Below are 17,357 nucleotides of genomic sequence, written 5' to 3' on the forward strand. Positions count from 1 at the left end.
AGAGATGAAGCCCATCCCGCCCCAGCAATCCACCCTCCCAACCACACGGAAGTTAGTTATACTGGTGGACAAGCCATCATCATCTAATGTCCTTTTGAGTAAACAGCAAAGATCAGACTAAGGTAGAAAAGATGCAGCCAAGGAAAGACTTAGCTTTGCATCTGGCACTGAAACTTACACCAACAGGTCCAGAAAGCACAACTCTGGAGATTCTGAGAAACCCCACATCTTTTCAGCCATTGGTTAATGAGGGACTGCTCAATCCAGCCCCATCTGTATGGTAGATATTATACACAGCAACACTACAGCAGAAGGTGGTGAAAATGGGTACTGGGCCCAGTGGGACTACCCATTCAGTGAACTTGGGCTTCCAACTCTTATTAGAGCAGTTGAGATTAACGGAAAAGGATGCCTTAAATCAAAGGCCCCAAAGATTGTAATTGCATGAAGTTAACTGGGCCTTGTTGGCCAAGAATGGCTTTCTTGCATGGGAGGTGGATGATTCTTTGCTGCAAAGTTCTCCCATGACAGTAGAGGGACATGTCAAGTTGTAATTAAAGGTCCATGATGGCTGTGCAGGTGGCAGTGGATGTGTTGGATCCCATGGATAGATCTAGGAACATCAGTTACCATGCTTAAAGTACTGTGACTTCAGACACTGGACATCCCCAAATCCAACCAGGCCACAATTGAGGACGTGCCTTTCAGATCTGATAGCTGTCCATTAAGTATACATTGAAGGCTTTAAGGGCTAACCTGTGCCCCCTAGCACTAGCTGTATAATTTACAGTGTTCACCATACTAGCATCCCAGAAAGATGGAATATTATTCCAAAATGCATCACAAGTGCAGTAGAGAGATTTGTCTCTTTTATTTTTTCCCCTTGGTAGAATGCACAAAAGACTTAATAAATGGATCAGATCCAGTGCAGACAACACCACCTTTTGGAAGCAGCTATTCCCATTTTACTTTGACATCTGGCTGGTGAATATTAGAGATCATAGCCCATGACTTCCATCCAATTCCGTTCATCTGCTACCTGTGCTCCTTCTCAGTTCCTTTGCCAGGGGTCTTCCTTGAGAACTTTATCCAAAAGTGGCCTCATTGCTTCATGCTATCATGCTTCCATGTTCAGTTTCCATTAATTTCAAAAGGAAGGGGTCTCTCATATTCTAGACCAAACAAGACTCAACCAATACATATACCATCTCTGGTTCAGAGTGGCACTATTTGCCTCATTTTATCTCTCCAAGCTCAAAACTGCTTTATGGCACTCATTTTGCAGGATGGTTCTTGATAGTTATCCATCTGACACAGAAAATACCTAAGACTGTCGGTCCCAACTGTCATCAGTCATCTCTCTAGTAGGTTTCCTGGTAAATAGGAAAAATTATTTCTTTTGCAACAGTAAAGTCTGTAGGAACTTTGGTCAACTATAGAAGAGCATACTTGTTAGACTCCCTCCATTCAGGAGTATTCAGCATACAGTTGGTTTTGATGACATCAGGGTGTATGTGCCTGGGACATTTAGGCCACATGTCTTGCATTTTTCATGATACTACATGTCAAAATTGACACAAAGCTCTTCCAACTGTGGCTGCGGTCTGAATGTTCCATGTTTGGATATCACATGAAAAGAATGATCATAACTCTGCCTCAGGTCACAGAAAAGCTTGTTTGGTGGCTAGACTTGTCAAAATCAGGAAAGTGGAGCTATTTTTCTTGATGACTCCTATTACTGATGCATCAGGAATAGGCTGGGTCACCCACCTAAACCATCAGCAACTCAAAGGTGCTTGACCTTAGAACAGTATGAGACCTGTGAACATCACAGGGCTGAGGGCCATTCAACTAGTCTTTGTAATGTTCCTGACAATGCTTCTGTGGTGTGTTGTGTCAAGGGTGTCAAACATATGGCTCATGGTGGTGGGCCATCTAACACGGTGTTTCCAAACCTTTTCCAGCCCAAGGCACACTTACATTAATAAAAGTTTTCTGTGGTACACCTGTCAAGGCATTCCCCATCCCTGTACTTATGAGCTCATTGTAGCTCGTTGCCATGACAAATTTCCACAGCACACCCGTTCATTTCTAATGGCACTGCATTGTGCCATGACACACTGGTTAGGAAACACTGATCTAACAGATGGGGCTTCTCATTGTGGCTGACAGAGCTGTTGTATTGTTGTGGACAGCACCCAGTGGGTTAACAGTTGCCCCTGATGTCGGTACCTTTTGACACTCCCCCACCCTCCTCCTTTATCAGGCCTCAAATTTACTATTTTAGATCATGACTGGCAACAAAAATCAGCAGCAGTCAATGATAGGGGTGAGCAGCAGCAGTGGTGTTAAGCCTTTTGGATACCAGAAGAAAATATGATCCACACCATGATTTGGTTTTAACAAACACCAAGATACACTCTACCCGGGCAGAAGCATCTTATTCACATGCTTCAAAAATGATACTTGAGAGATGATTAAATTAACTGTGTTGCATAGCAAATTAATCTTTGTTAATTATGCTTTTGATGTGGCATCCAGGTTGGATGTCAAATTTGGGAGAACAGTGCTGTTTTTGCTGTTACAGTTGGAACTTTAGTCCTGTTCTCTGGAAGGAAAACTGCTTGCCAGATGTCTGTAATGGGATACATACTGACACCTATTTGAAGAGGAAAGTGAGTTACCCTTTGGTAACTGTAGGATCACTGTATGTGGTCCCTTCTTAGCATTGCTCTCAGCTATCCCAGTTTCATAACCATCAGATTCATAGCTATTTCACTTTGGAGATTTTCTTCTAAACATCTTACCATCTCAACTATGAGATTATATAGAACACACGTATATTTTGTGAAAAGGGTTTCTTCAGGCAGCAGTTTAAAATACCTCGTCATGTTAATTCCTCTGATTGCTTTATAATTTTAAATATTGTGTAAACAAGCAAACAACATGCTTCATACAAAGGGAAAATGTGCTATAAGATGCTTCTCTTTCACCAAAACAAATTTAGGCATGTAAATTTCTAAAGCTGGACTTAAAACTGTTCGTTCTGTTCATTAAAAAAAATTAGGCCTTGTGAAATATTACTCTAGAGTAGTGTTACAGTGATGCCCCTGGTGTCTTCACTCCTCTCCCCCATAAACTTAACCAAGTTTGAGTATACTGCTGTTGAGTGACATTGGCAATTTGTAAGATTTGGAACGCTATTTACATTCATATCGATTCCACTTTTAAATGCAGAAGAAAGCAGCTCCACCTACAATTTGGCAGAGAAATGTAGGGCCTGTGCCAGTATTGTCTGGAGATTACATATAAACAGAGGACTTTCAGCTCTGTTGCTTCAGAAAACATCAGTAATGAACCATTCAAAAACAGAGCCCATTGTGATTTTAAGATTCTTTTTCAAAAACAGATCCTCCTTCATAACATTCTTTTGAATACTTCAGGTAGCCTGGTTCCATAGTATGACAGCATCCAATAGTTAATGCTGGAAACCCAGGCATAAATTCAACCCTGACTTTTCTGGACCAAGGATACTGGTAGTGCATTAGCTTTAACAGGCAGTGCTCTTGCTCTTTGAGAGAGGTTATTTAATACACATTTTGTTAAAACCCTTGAATAGTAAGGCAGTAGTGAAGTATTAGCGACAGAATTGGAGCAGATTGTATGATTCTTCAGTTAGGCTGCAATGAAAGTGAGATCTCTTATTTGTGGCTTGTGTGTCTTCATAAGTACACATGAGGGTCCTCAGCCAAAGAACTACCAATCCGGTCTCTGCATTCTTCTCATGTTGTTGTCTCAGATTGCTTTAGAAGTTATATTTTGCGCACACTTGCTAAATGTTAGTGGGATTTTTGGTGTTTTTTTCAGCTGAGGAGTTTTCATGCTTAAGTCTAAGTATCTACACAAATGTTAAGCTCAGGCCTTTGTTAATATCTTTTCTGTGAGCACATCAACGCCAAAAAAGTAGTCTTAACCAATACAACCTTTTAATTGAATTTCTATAATTCAGAGCTTGAAACATTTTAACTGAACTTTATTGGGTTTGTCATTTGAAGTCAATAGGACTTGTGCTACTAAGTCACTTAGGTGTTTCTGAAAACCCCATCCTTTGTTTCTTAAATATACACATTGAGAGATTCTCTGGTTCTTTTTTATGAAACCTTTGACCTATTTGAGAGAGTAACCTATACTTCACAATAAATATATAGTAGATTGTTGGTTAAGGTCAACAATTAAAAGTTTATTTAGACTTTCTTAGTTGTACAAAATCTTTGAGAGATTCTTAAATACAGTTTTAACCCTGGAACCTGCAAACAGTTATGTGCTTAAGTTTAATTGCGCTCATGAAATAGTCCTGTTGCAATCAAGTAAATTAAAATCAGCTGTCAGTCATCTAGATTTGAATAGCTTCGTTTCAGTCTGAATACTGTCTCCTAGGCATAGATTGATGTTAAATGGTTAGTTCCTAGACATGCCTGCTTTTTGTTCTGAATGAGTGGAAAATCCAAAACAGCTTTGTCTTAGTGTATGCATGTGATGGCCGGGGGGGAGTAGAAGTAGAGTTACCGTTCTATTGTTTTTCTTTTTCCACTTTAGACTTTAGGAAAATGCCTGATTTGATTTTTAGAATAAACATGCTATATAGTGCATGCCTTTTGTTTATCTGTAGGGTGTTGCTGGAAATCCTATGGTAAAGTCAGTGCTTGATAAAACCAAACACTCAGTAGAGACCATGATTACAACGCTGGATCCTGGCATGGCTCCTTATATCAGTAAGTACATAAGACAAACTTCAAGAGAGTGGTGAGTGTGAACCATACTGTACTTCAGACCACTTTTGGTTTGCATACTTTCCAGAAGAAGCTTTCCTACTGTATAGTTGTTTTAAAACGAAACGGGCAATTTAACAGAATACCTAGAGTGTGACATACTAAATCTTGTATTTGTTAAGACAGACTATTTTAATTGTGGGGCCTGATTTCAAGTTACACAGTACTGCCTTTTAGTGGTGTGATGGTGATAGTGACAATCATTACATTTAGGATCATTCTATGTCTGTGTTTCCAAGCAGTAACAGCCTCAAATATCGGAAAGTCATAAAAATCCATTCTGTTTGGTAGCCTTTGAATTAGCTGAATTTTGGCAGTCCAGTTTCATGGTAAAGGTGCTAGATTGAGTTTTATGAAAACTTAGCTTTTATTCCCAGCTCTGCCATAAACAGTACTCTTCAGCAAGTCTGTTCTCTGTGGGCTTTGGTTCCCAATGTTTTCCTTTTAGAGGGTATCCATTTCTCCCATTCATTAATACTATAATAAGCTCTTCAGTGTAGGAACTGTTCCTATGGTGTACAGCACCTAGCATGGTTTAGATATTACATTAGTGCTTGAAAGTCCTAGCTTCCTGGCCCAGAGAGCTCACTATCTAAGCAATTAAGAGAGGCTACCAGTGAAGGGGAACATGTCATGGGAGAAATGAAGTGGCTTTCCTAAGTTTATGCAGCAAGTTGGTTGATAGCAGAGCTGAATGTTAAATCCCAGTCTGGTGCCTTACCAACTCCAAACTATGCCATTTCTCCTGATATTATCTCAGCTTCTCTACCACATATGCATGCTGTTAACTTCAGGAAGACTCATCAAAGTGTGTTTCTGAATATTTGCAAGAGCTTTTTTTAAATGTTCTGCTTGTTAACACTCTGGGCACTTTTCCCTTTGTTGTGGTTGCTGGTGGAAACGCTAGTGAAATACAAAAACAAGAGGAAGAGACAGAGGCAAAGCTTGAGACCTTGCTAAAGAATACTGCATTTAAAACATTGTTCTTCATTGAAAGGGAAAATTCCAGTGTAATGTGTCTTTTTTTAGCTCTCAATTGCTTTTCATGTACAGTTCTGGTTAAGTATCTACTTTTGGATTTTTGGGAAAAACATGCTCCACACACCACATCCATTGTATGCTAGCGAGTGAAAACTGGAGATTGTTAACAATGCCACAGAGTATTATTACTTTAAAGGGTTACTGAGGCAAGGGAAGGAAAAGATAAAACTTCTGATAAAATTTCTTTCTCTCCTTCGGCCATGTCATATATTTAACAAACTGACTTGGGAACTCTGAAATAATTCCTAACGTGGGTAAAGTTAAATTTTAAAGCTATCCAGTACTTCCATTGCTGCTTAATTGATGGGAATGGAACTTTAGAAGTGACAGGAATATACTGATCTGAGAGCTGTTTGGATGATCCAAGTTTCTTTCTTGCTAACAGAAAACTTTAAACCAGAAAGCTACAGGAGTCAAAATAGAATTGTGGTGAAGGTGGGAGCCTATAGACCAGGGATGTCAATCGCATCTGGCCCCATAGACAGATGAGTGGAGTGGTGTGGGGTCGTTCTGTGGGCTAGATTGGGTCAATAGATGCCCCCCGCCTCCTCCAGGCATACTTGATCCAGCAGCTGCTCCAGCTCATCTGGGACCTGTGCTGTGTGCAGCTCAGATCCCATTCCAGCTGCTCTGGGTACTGCATGCAGTGCAATGCAGTCTGACTGGAGAGGCAGCTGTGCTGCACATGGTGGCCACCCCAGGTGAACTGAGCCATGTGAGATGCCTATCCTGGCTGCTTTAGGACTGTGCTGCATGCAGCGCCTGCTCCAGCCAATCCAGGACCCACGCTTCATACAGTATCTGTGAGTGCTGTGTGCACCAGCTGGAGTAAGCACTATGTGCAGCATGCATCCCTGAGCAGCTGTGTGTGTGGCATAGTCTGGCCAGGATGGGCATAGCATACAGCGCAGCTGGCACTCCAGCTGGACTGTACAGCACATGGTGCCTGTTCTGGCTTCTCTGGAATTTGTGCCACATGCAGCATGGGTCCTGTACCAGCTGGAGCAGCCATCAGATCCGGTATCCCAGGGGAGGGATTTAAAAGGTGGGAGAGACCATGGGCCTGATCCAGCCCAAGGACCAGTCCTGCCCCATGGTTATATGCTGTGCCCTGTGTGGTTCTGACAGACCCAGGGGCAGCACCATGACCTGAATGGTGAGGCTCCACAAGCCTGATCTGGCCCGTGAGTCCTGTGTTTAACACCGCTGCTATAGATTCTGGCTGCTTGCTAGTATTTGGAGAGGAGGGATGTGGAATATTTAAAAAATGACAGAAGGTTATTTATGTTAAAACTATTATGTTTAAATGACAACATCTCAACAGTTCATTGTGAGTGAAGTAAATGATAAGTCCAATTAAAAATTAAGAAAACACTTTCTGGGGTGAGGGGGAAATATAAAACTGGTAAATGTTGATTACATACAGTTCAGGAAATTCAGAATTAAGCAACCAAAAATAGCATCTTACAATGGAGGTTGTCAGGTAACCTTATATTGTATTGGCAGAGCTGGTAGCTGCAACTAATGTATATCACACATTATGTAATGAAAGCATCTGTTGTAATTTGGACAGTCATGGAGCAGAGGTGAATTTCAGATGCAAGTTCGTCACATTAATTCCGATGCATGTAGTTAAAGCCACTATTTATTTGTGTTGCCTGGGAACTATATTTAATAACTTTGGCACACACAACAGTTATTTCCATGCTGTAGGACTATATGATGTCTAAGATGACTGAACACATGCTATCCATTTGCTAGATAATGTTTACAATAGGGGAACAATGACCATGCCTTGCAGTTATGATTTGTTGCTGTGTACTGCACTTAATTTAATGGAAAAACTTCCACTAAGATCAATGGGCATAGCAATGTGCCTCTAAACTCTTTCCTACGCAGCTAGTTATATTTCTGAGGTGGTCCTTGAAACTGTTCACCTGTGGTATGATAAGATACAGTATATAGTCTGTAGCATTTCTTATATTAAAGACGCTCCCTCTACACAGTAGTTTAATGGGTGCATAATGAGTTGTCTTCAGTACTTCAGCCATTTCCTCTTTGCAGATTTTCTTCCATTTAAGGCTGTGTACTAGGATTTAATCCAGCATAAAATCTCACTGAATCTTAAAATGTTTAGGTGTTTATAGTAAGTGTCTCTTCCTGTGATTGATGTTTTTCTTATTCAAATTAAGATATTCTCAGCAGCTGGGGTATTTTTCTGTTCTGCCGTTACTCAAGTTTTAATGCAGTGTCTAATGTTCAGTGATGGGCGCGCAAAAAAAAAAAAAAAAGTTTTTCAAACCTAGCTCATTGGTAGAACGTTCTGTAGTCACTGTTGTAGCAAGTCTTCAGTGATTTGCCCCCCCCCCCCTTTTTAAAATAATAATAAAGAAGTATTCCTTCAGTTAAAGGTTTGCAAATAATTTGGGCTGTGGTAAATGTTGTTGCTGTTGTTTTTTTTTAAATGTTAAATTTCAAGCTTCTTCTGGAAAATCTCTTGTTTGTGGTGATTAAAATAAATACTGTAGACTTCAGCATCAGGTTTTTTAGGTGTAATGCTTGCGTAAGCAGCACTTGTTTTTCAAATCCATTATCTACTTTGCCTTTCTCCCGCTCATTAGACCTGGGTATCAAACTCGTCTGGCCCATGATGAGTGGCGTGGGACTGGCCCCATGCCACTCATCCAGCCTGTGGAAGCAGCCCCACAGCATGTGATTCAACTCTGGACTCGGGGACCAGAGTAGCACCAGGGAGCAGATGATGGGGCTCTAGGCTGTATCTTTGACCCTCGTGCATTAAGACTATATAAAGTGCTGCTTAATTTTCTATGTACTCCTGCAGTCAAAGAGCCCTCAAAGGAACTAGATTCATAGATTGGCAGTTTATGTGCAAAGTATGCTGTTTGTGTGCAAAGTCTTCATATTCTTGATACTTTACATGGAAAGTTGACCTCTAACTGAATTGCTTCAAATTTAGGAATGTTTACTGGAAAAGAACAACACAGCATACTGTTTCAACTGATCTTGCATAGTGAAGCATATTGCAGCAAGAACTTTTGGACTGTGCTGTCATAGACTTTGTATAAGATTTTATGGAGAAAATGAGGATACTTTAACATTTTAAAAACAGGGGTGCTCAACCTCTGGCCTGCAGGCCAAATGCATTACTGCCAAATTTCCAAACCCTGCACAGCAGGCTTAGCTTGGGGCCAGGACATGACTCCTGCACCAGATCTGATCCCCCTGGCTCCAGCCTGCACAGGGTCTGAACATCATCTGTTTGGCCTGAGGGTGGGAAAAGGTTGGGCACTGCTGTGTTAAGTCATAAGCAGTTAAATAAAAGCTGCATGGTGAGGGTAGTTTTCTTTCTGGAATAGTGTTCTAACCTTACAGTGAAAGTACAAACTGCTGTGCTGCTGTGCTTATAGTAGAAGCTTTTTTTTCAAAAAGAAACTTTTTCCTGTTAGATTTTAAAGTTTTAGCTGGATATTAGAAATAAATTAATGTAAGAAAAAGAAAGCCAAAGGTAGAAAGATGTAGAATGCTGAGAGATGCAAGAAAAAAGATTCAAATAATGTTGAAGCTAATGGTTCAAGGATGCTTAGAAGTTAGCCAGAGCCTCAAAAGAAATGTTTTTACTGTATTTACTCAGATATGACAACCCTGATTATTATTATTATTATAAAATGACCCCACTACTTAGATTTTATGTATGGACAATTTTATAAATGTGTTATAATTTTCCATATAGAAACTAATTATTTTAGGTTTGTCTTTAATTTGTGCCCATCCCATTGCAACAGCAGGGAAAATAAATCTTGGGGGTGGAGCCAGGTAGTCCCCTTGCCCTCTACCTCCCCCACAACTACTTCTTCCTCCTTCAGCTTCTTGTTCCCTTCCTTACTGTCAGATCCACCACTTCCTGAGCATGTGGAAGTGAAGAGCAAATATAAAAACACAGACCTTGAAATTAAACATAGCTATAGCAATTTGTATTTTATACCCAAACATTTCGTTCATCCAATTGATGTACGTTACATTTTTTGAAACTACTACAAGTTTTAGCTCAGGTATTCCATAAACATACTTTTAAGCAGCACTTTGGCACCAGCTTTATATAGAGTACAAGTTAGACTTGATATAACTCCAAATCTAAAAGTCTCATGATTTACCATATAGATCACTGGGCTGGGACCCAGCAGTGTCAATAGCATTTCAAGCCATGGTCACCCTACAGCTCAACACTGCTATGGGGGAATGTGTGTGTGTACTCCAGATAACCCCCCTGCCTTTCCCTTACAAAGGATACATGTATTAATTAGCCCCCACTCATGACTGGAACCAGGTGTTCTTGTCACTAGTCCTGGGATGCTCCAAAATTTATATGTAGATAAGTTGCAAAGAAATCTGGTCTGGCTTCACTTCATGGAGGGTGGGGCTACATTAAATGTACGTAACAGGATGGGGTGGGGGGCAATGGAGAGATTCTGGGTGAACTGTTCGGGGCCCTATTTTGTGAAGTTTGCCAGGCATTCAAGGCTGAAGAACTAGGAAACTTTGGAAACGGGAAAGAAAGGCATAGCTCAACTGTGGGAGTTAAGCAGGAATCAAAAAGTTTGCAGAGGGGGACTCTAAAAAGAGTCAGCACTGAGGGGGACTGTGCTTAATAGGTACTACTGTTTCTTCATCAGGTGGGCTGTGCTATGTTTGTCCAGCATGGCAGGGAAACACTATGTATCTGGGTCCATGAGGGCAGTTTTCCTTAAGCTCCTGGGGGATAACTGTTCTTTTGGTGTGGTTTAGTACCTGTTGAGGTGTTGAGGCTTAAACCGCACTTTATGAAAATGTGTTGTTTCTGCGGCCATATGGCTGAAGGCAGGCAAAACTTGTGGGCATCCACACCCCAAGTCTCCAGGCTTGGGCCTGCACGTAGGATGCTTGCCAAAAGACTGGAAATATCTGAAGCCCCTGGTGGGGGTGGAGGATGTTTGCTGGTTGTAGGGCCACTTATGGTTCTGGACTGACTCATGAATTCGGACCTGATTTGTCTTGGAACATGAAAATGTCTTTAAAAAAAAAAAGTATGGGCCATATTTTTATAGTAATGTACACTGTTGGCTACATTTAATCAAATTCCTAGTTGGTTTCCATTACTCAGCACATGCTGTTTTTGGCAGCAGTTTAATCATAGCCAATGTATTTAATGAGGTTTTCTCAACAAAATCATTTTGTCTTTGTAGAATCTGGAGGAGAGCTGGACATAGTGGTTACCTCCAACAAAGAAGTAAAAGTGGCTGCCATTCGAGATGCTTTCCAGGAAGTCTTTGGAATGGCTGTAGTTACTGGGGAAGCTGGTCAGTCAAATATTGCACCACAACCTGTTGGCTATGCAGCTGGATTAAAAGTAAGTGGGTGAATAATGATGGAGAAATCCCAGTTGGGAGATCTTGAACGCCAGCAGTTTTTGAGTGACAAATGTACGTAGAAAATCCTAACTGGGGCATTGAGGAAAGCTTTCTTGGTTATTGTTGTCTATTATTATGGTCATGTCAGATCTGTTATTAGAAGAACATCTGTGTCTTCTTGGGAAGGTGTATATTAGAAGCAACTGAGGAGCATAAATATTATTTTTTGGCAGTTTCCTAGTGCAACCATACCTGGTTATTTATCATTTTATAATACTTTCAGAGCATGTCAGTTCTTGGCCCCCAACCTACTTGAGTAGTAACAGTCTAAATAAATTGCACATTTTAAAGGATTCATTCTCCCTTACCATTTTTATGTTGATACAAAATATATTAACATGATTATCACAACCAAAATATAAACCTAGAGAATGAGAGTATGAGCCATGGAAATATTTATGCACTTACTAACTATAGTGAAATTCAGCACTGCTTAAAAGTAAGGGAACCTTAAAACTTTTACATTTTCTTGGGAAATGAGTAACTTTTTTCCTAATGTTTAAAGACAAATCTAAAATAAGTGTTTTGTCATAGTTTCTGTAAACTTTTGGAATTTCAGAGCTTTATTTCCAAATATTAAGCATTGTTAAAATTCCTGTAGTGTTGTATAATGTCTGTGGTTTATCTTGGAGGTTAAAGGTTACGTTCTTCCGTCTTTTTTTAATGCTGTGTTGTGGCTTTTTCAGAACATTCTCTAAGAGCTTGTTATGTTGTCGTTTAGGGAGCACAGGAAAGGATAGACAGCTTGCGTCGGACTGGAGTGATACATGAGAAACAGCCTGCTGTGTCTGTAGAAAATTTCATCGCAGAATTGCTTCCTGACAAGTGAGAAGCTTTAATTTATTCAGGTTGGGAGCAAAAAAGAGCATTCTGTATTGGGTTCAGGTACTCCATAAAGAATTATTAGCAGTATCCTTCTCCAGAGAGAAAAGGAGGGAAGTTGTCGGTATATGATATTGCCTTGGCAGACTTTGCTTTGGACAAGAGACTGCACAATTTCAAAAAGCTGTATAAGTTCACTAATAGCTAAAATCTGTCAGATGTACTGGGATTCAAAGTTTAAAAGCATGACACAAGGGCAGCTAACTGTCAAAAGTGAGGGAGTTTTATGTGTTCCAGTTTGATAGCTAGTTCTGTTTCTGAAATGACATCTCATTTGGAGAGTGTATTAGCTGACTTACTGGCATTGTAGTGGTACACTGAGTGTTTCTATTCATTACTAATTGACAGTATTCTCAAGTTAGGTTCATTTTCTGTTACTTTTTAAAATACTTGCAACTCTAGAAAGTTATAAAAATGCTTCTATTTTAGAGATTCCATTTAGAGTTCAAGTTTTAATAAGTCATCAAAGGAAAGGTGGAGCTAACAGATTACTGTTGATTAATTTTGTAATGCAATGTCAGAAGCATTAGGGTCTACTTCTTAGGCCTTAATGTGTTTACTTTAGAAAATAGGCATCTCTTAAACAAACAAAAAATACACGCAGAAAATTTGCATCCTTTCTTATTTATTTAACCTAATGTTAACTAAATGGAGCAAAATATATTTCATACATTCAGTGAACATAAAAGGAAGCAGAATAAGCAGGTATGTTTGTTTTATCTAATTTTTGGTTTAGATGGTTTTATTGCTACAGAGAAGGTTTTAAGAAAAAATTGTTTATGCAGGAGACGTTTGCCCCAAGTGTGGCAGAAAAAAAGAAGGCTTTTGTTTTCTATTTACCTGTTCCTAAATCTTTGTAAGTGCAGTCTGTATAATGCTCAAAATGACCCAGGACTGCAGTGTTGTTAAGAACGGGAGCTGGTTTTGCATACTTACAGGTACAAGGAATGTCATTGTAACTGAAGCAAAGCCTGATCAAGTGAATGAGCCCTGGTACTTCACAAGAGCAAAATTATTCTTTATGTATAAGGTTTTTGTTTTTTTTTACTGAAAGGGGAATATTAAAAGTCTCTTTATATAGTAGACTAAAGATATTCTAGTTCCTTTTGGCCTCTTCTTGCCTCTAACACTGTGAAAATAATAGAACTTGGTGCTGGTAGTCATAATATAATATTAAAATGTGTATCCTTGGATATATAGCTCATCAAGATATCATTTTTCAGCGTGTCACAGTCCAGGGTGTTAACCAGAGTTGTCTTGCAAATCCATTAATCCCCCAGAAGAGGAGCCTTCAAGTAAACTCTCACCAATCTCTGGTACCTCACTTGTTTAGAGAGCCGCTCATTAAAACTTTATTTTGGTCAGTACAAACTTCTCCCCTCTCATATTGCAGTAATTGGAAAGGAAGGGAAATTGCTACCCCTTTTAACTTCTCCTAGCATTATTTGTGGCATTGAACGTTTACCCAGTTTATTGGGTCTATATAAATATACTTTTCAATTCCCTTATTTGGCTGTTTGCAGTTCAAGGTAACTTGCTCAGCATTCTTACATGTTTATATGGAAGAGTGGTCCCCTGTTACATCCCCTTTAAACTCCTTCCCTCCCCTACACCTTTTTAGACCAGGAGCCCAAAGCAGTGTTATCAAGGAGGTAGTAGGTGCTAGTCCTGTCCTGGCTGGCTTTATTAACCTCACCCTTGCATGAAGCAAAAGTGGCCCAGCCAGTTGGTTCCTACGGTCTGAATGTTCCAGACTACAACCCGGACTTTACGTAATCTTCATAGCAGCAACATCCATTCTTCTGAAGTAAAGATCAGAAAAAACACCACAATAATCTTTTCCCCTTCTAAACTTGATTTAATAGCTCCTGTGCCCTATTCTCTCAGCTGGAACCATTTAACTGTAGACACAGTTGTGAGAATTAAATAAACATGAGTTAGGGACAATATGTCAGTCTTAATTTGATCCAGATCATGCCACCATAGATTCTGCTACAAACCAGACAAGGAAAATGTTCTACATGCTGGCCCTATGTACTTTAATGGATTATGCTCCATATTTTTTGTAAGCTGTCTAATTGTTCTTTTCAACTAACACATTAAATAATTGGTTTTAATAGAGTTACTTTTTTGTGAATTCATGTGAGTATACAATATATCTCCACAAATGGGATTACTTCTGTGAGTCTGAGTGAGATGCAGGTTTTTATTTAGTGAGTAACCAGATTTAACAATTATATCAAGTCATTATTGATGTAAGCTGTTACAATGTAGCTATTAGAACCATTGTCCTGTTAGGATACAAATGTAGTAAACATTGAAACTGTAACCCTGTTTCATTCCAGGTTAAACTTACAGGTATTTAGCTAACTTGTATCACTGTAGGAGCCTACCAGTATAACAGCTGGTGTGTGCTCCCAACCTGCAACTTCTCCTCCCTTTTCACAGTGGTTAAATGTTAATTTTGTTCATGGGCTTAATGAAGGCTGACTTAAGAACAAAACCTCGGGTTTATGAAGACTCTGTGAAAATTACAGTATAACTAATATGTCCAAATATATATCCTACTGGTGTTCCTTTTGATTTATTTTTTCAGTGAATGGTGAATTACCTATGTTTATATAATAGAGCAGTGCCTTTTTACAGGCTCTAGTTGTAAAATATCAAAATGTACCCATTAGCTTCTTTATTGCAAATAATAAATTCATACATGTACTCTGCAACATCCTGTAAATTGAAGCACCATCCTTGACACTGCATTCTTCAGTTTACTGCTTAAAGGGTAGGTAATTTGTATGCCATTACAGGTGGTTTGACATTGGCTGTCTGATTATTGAAGATCCAGTCCATGGGATTCATCTAGAAACTTTCACCCAAGCAACACCAGTGCCTTTACAATATGTTCAACAGGTAAGTTTTCTGCATTTCTTAGTGATTTAATAGCTTGAGTTTTGGGAGCCAGGACTTCCTTTGATATAATATCATGAATGATACAACTCCATACTATAGGCAAATTATCTCTTCACTTCAATTTTTATTTATAAGATCTAGATGAAAACTGCTGTGATGGTCGATATATGTAAATACCCTTAGAGATAATTATCACTCATAGTGTTTTTTATTTATTTAAAATTCAATATATCCAGAAAAATTGTAGTTACTTGTATAGTTTTCTAGCTGATTTGGACTGAAGAGCTATTGGCAAAAGGCATACTGTAAAAACTCTGCATTGAGCCCAGGAAAAGTTATTTAAATGTTTGAAATCTTTTCAGTAAAAGAAACAGAATGTTTGAAAAAATGAATTATTAAAATAAGCTATACAACGTAATGCTGATTCAGTATCTTTCGCTTTCTTCCTGGTGATTGCGAGAGAGTGATAGCAGCTTTTGAATTGTAACAGACTTGCTTTTGTATTGAGCATAATGGAATAGCATCACAAGCTATTGCTCCTCTTGTGCGGTTTGTAAATAGGCAAAACCCTGAGCCAGCATAGAGGCCCGTGGCTTTTACCAGAAATGCAACCATAGGGGTCTGCCTTTACACTGTACATCACGGAGTGGGAGCTAATGTATCTAGCACATATTTAATCTTCCTTTTAAGGTTTTCTTTCTTTATTGATAACCTTCAAAGCTTTGAGTCATGCATTCATGGCACTGTAACTCTGGCATCATTCTACAGTTAGCCAGTGGGATTAACCATGCTTGTCCCGCAAAGCTGCTAACCTGGAAAGAAACTCCCAATAAAGAAGAACCTCTGAGGAAATCCGTACCAAATCTAAAGTAACTTTAAAAAACCCAATAAAATGGATCCTTTTCCATAACTTGAGGTATAGTTTGGATCTAGGAAATTTGGGATCTGGCAGTCCTGGGTTCAGTTCCCAGCCTTACTACAGTTGTCCTAATATTAATGCATATTATTAATATACAACAACTAGCAACAGGCTGCGTCAGTTACAGTAAAAACCACCATTATGCAGTAGGTGAAAATCACAAGAAAAAGAAAACTCTGTTTCTAGTGACAGCGAGACCACTTCTATCTAAATAATCTGAAGGGTGAGGCAGTTTTTCCTTTTGGGCTCTGGTATTTCAAGAAAGGGAGGGAATGTCAATGATGCATCTCCAGTGGGAAAGTCCTTTGAGAGTTTAAGATGAAATGTCTCGTCTCGTTTCATCAACTGTGGTCCAACATTTACCTAGCTTTTGTAAGATGTAAAGGATAAGAATTTGTTTAGTCTTCACTGGAACCTTTTTCTCTGCTTTCCCACCAATTCTGCAGTCCCCTGCAGTGGTTGCAATCTATACATTACAGCTGGACCTGGCATAACTTTTTTTTCTTTAGAAAATTTCCCATGAAAATATTCTAAACAAAATAGTTGGTTTAGAGTTTAACTTTCAGTTTCTTTTAAATCCCAAATTCCTGTGTACTTGTTTTTGAATTCCAGTAGAATGTCTGTGGGTGTGGAGTTTTTGTTGCTGTTTTTGTTATTTTACATTTTTAACTTTTTTCAGAAGTTCTGCAACCTTGTAAAAATTATAGAAATGCTAAAGGAAAAAATGCAACATTGTTACTCGGTTTTCCTCAGAAAGAATAAGGAAACATGAAGCTGGAGGAAAAATTTACTACTAGCTTCAGTGGGTGAAGTTCTCATTGTGTTTTGCTCCCTGGCCATGTTAGCTAGGATACCTACCTGTTCTTTATTACAGCTTTACAGTCTCTTTGAAACAACATTTATTATTCTAATATGCAGTAAAATAACTATTTCTTCCACTTTATAAAAATATATTGAATCTTACCATAACTGCTACTATTTAAATAGTAGTAAACTTATAGTTCATAGTTGGTAGGGTCGGAAGGGACCTGAGCAGATCATCAAGTCCAATCCCCTGCCATGGGCAGGAAAGAATGCTGGGGTCAAACAACCCTGGCAAGGTGTCTATCTAGCCTCCTTTTAAACACCTCCAGGGTAGGGGTGAGCACCACTTCCCTTGGAAGTTGATTCTAGATCCTAGCTGACCTGACTGTGAAGTAGTGCCTTCGGATGTCTAGTCTGAATCTACTCTCTGTTAACTTATGGTTGTTATTCCTTGTTACTCACAGTAGTGCTCAGGTGAATAGGGACTCTCCCATTGCCTGCTGGTCT

The 17,357-nt window shown here is 39.3% G+C and overlaps 1 protein-coding gene across 3 annotated transcripts in view; it reads left to right on the forward strand.

Moving 5' to 3' along the window:
* Positions 1-17,357, forward strand: part of PRRC1 (proline rich coiled-coil 1) — a 36,937-nt gene that overhangs the window by 14,608 nt on the left and 4,972 nt on the right. For all 3 annotated transcript variants that reach the window (XM_019516857.1, XM_019516859.1, XM_019516858.1), the window contains 4 exons: positions 4,670-4,772; positions 11,111-11,274; positions 12,057-12,160; positions 15,025-15,127. In XM_019516857.1, the coding sequence (XP_019372402.1) occupies positions 4,670-4,772; positions 11,111-11,274; positions 12,057-12,160; positions 15,025-15,127 (474 nt within the window). The remainder of the gene's footprint in view (positions 1-4,669; positions 4,773-11,110; positions 11,275-12,056; positions 12,161-15,024; positions 15,128-17,357) is intronic.

The sequence above is a fragment of the Gavialis gangeticus genome, unplaced genomic scaffold, assembly GCF_001723915.1.
Source record: "Gavialis gangeticus isolate Ggan-Ray unplaced genomic scaffold, GavGan_comp1, whole genome shotgun sequence".
Classification (NCBI taxonomy): domain Eukaryota; kingdom Metazoa; phylum Chordata; order Crocodylia; family Gavialidae; genus Gavialis; species Gavialis gangeticus.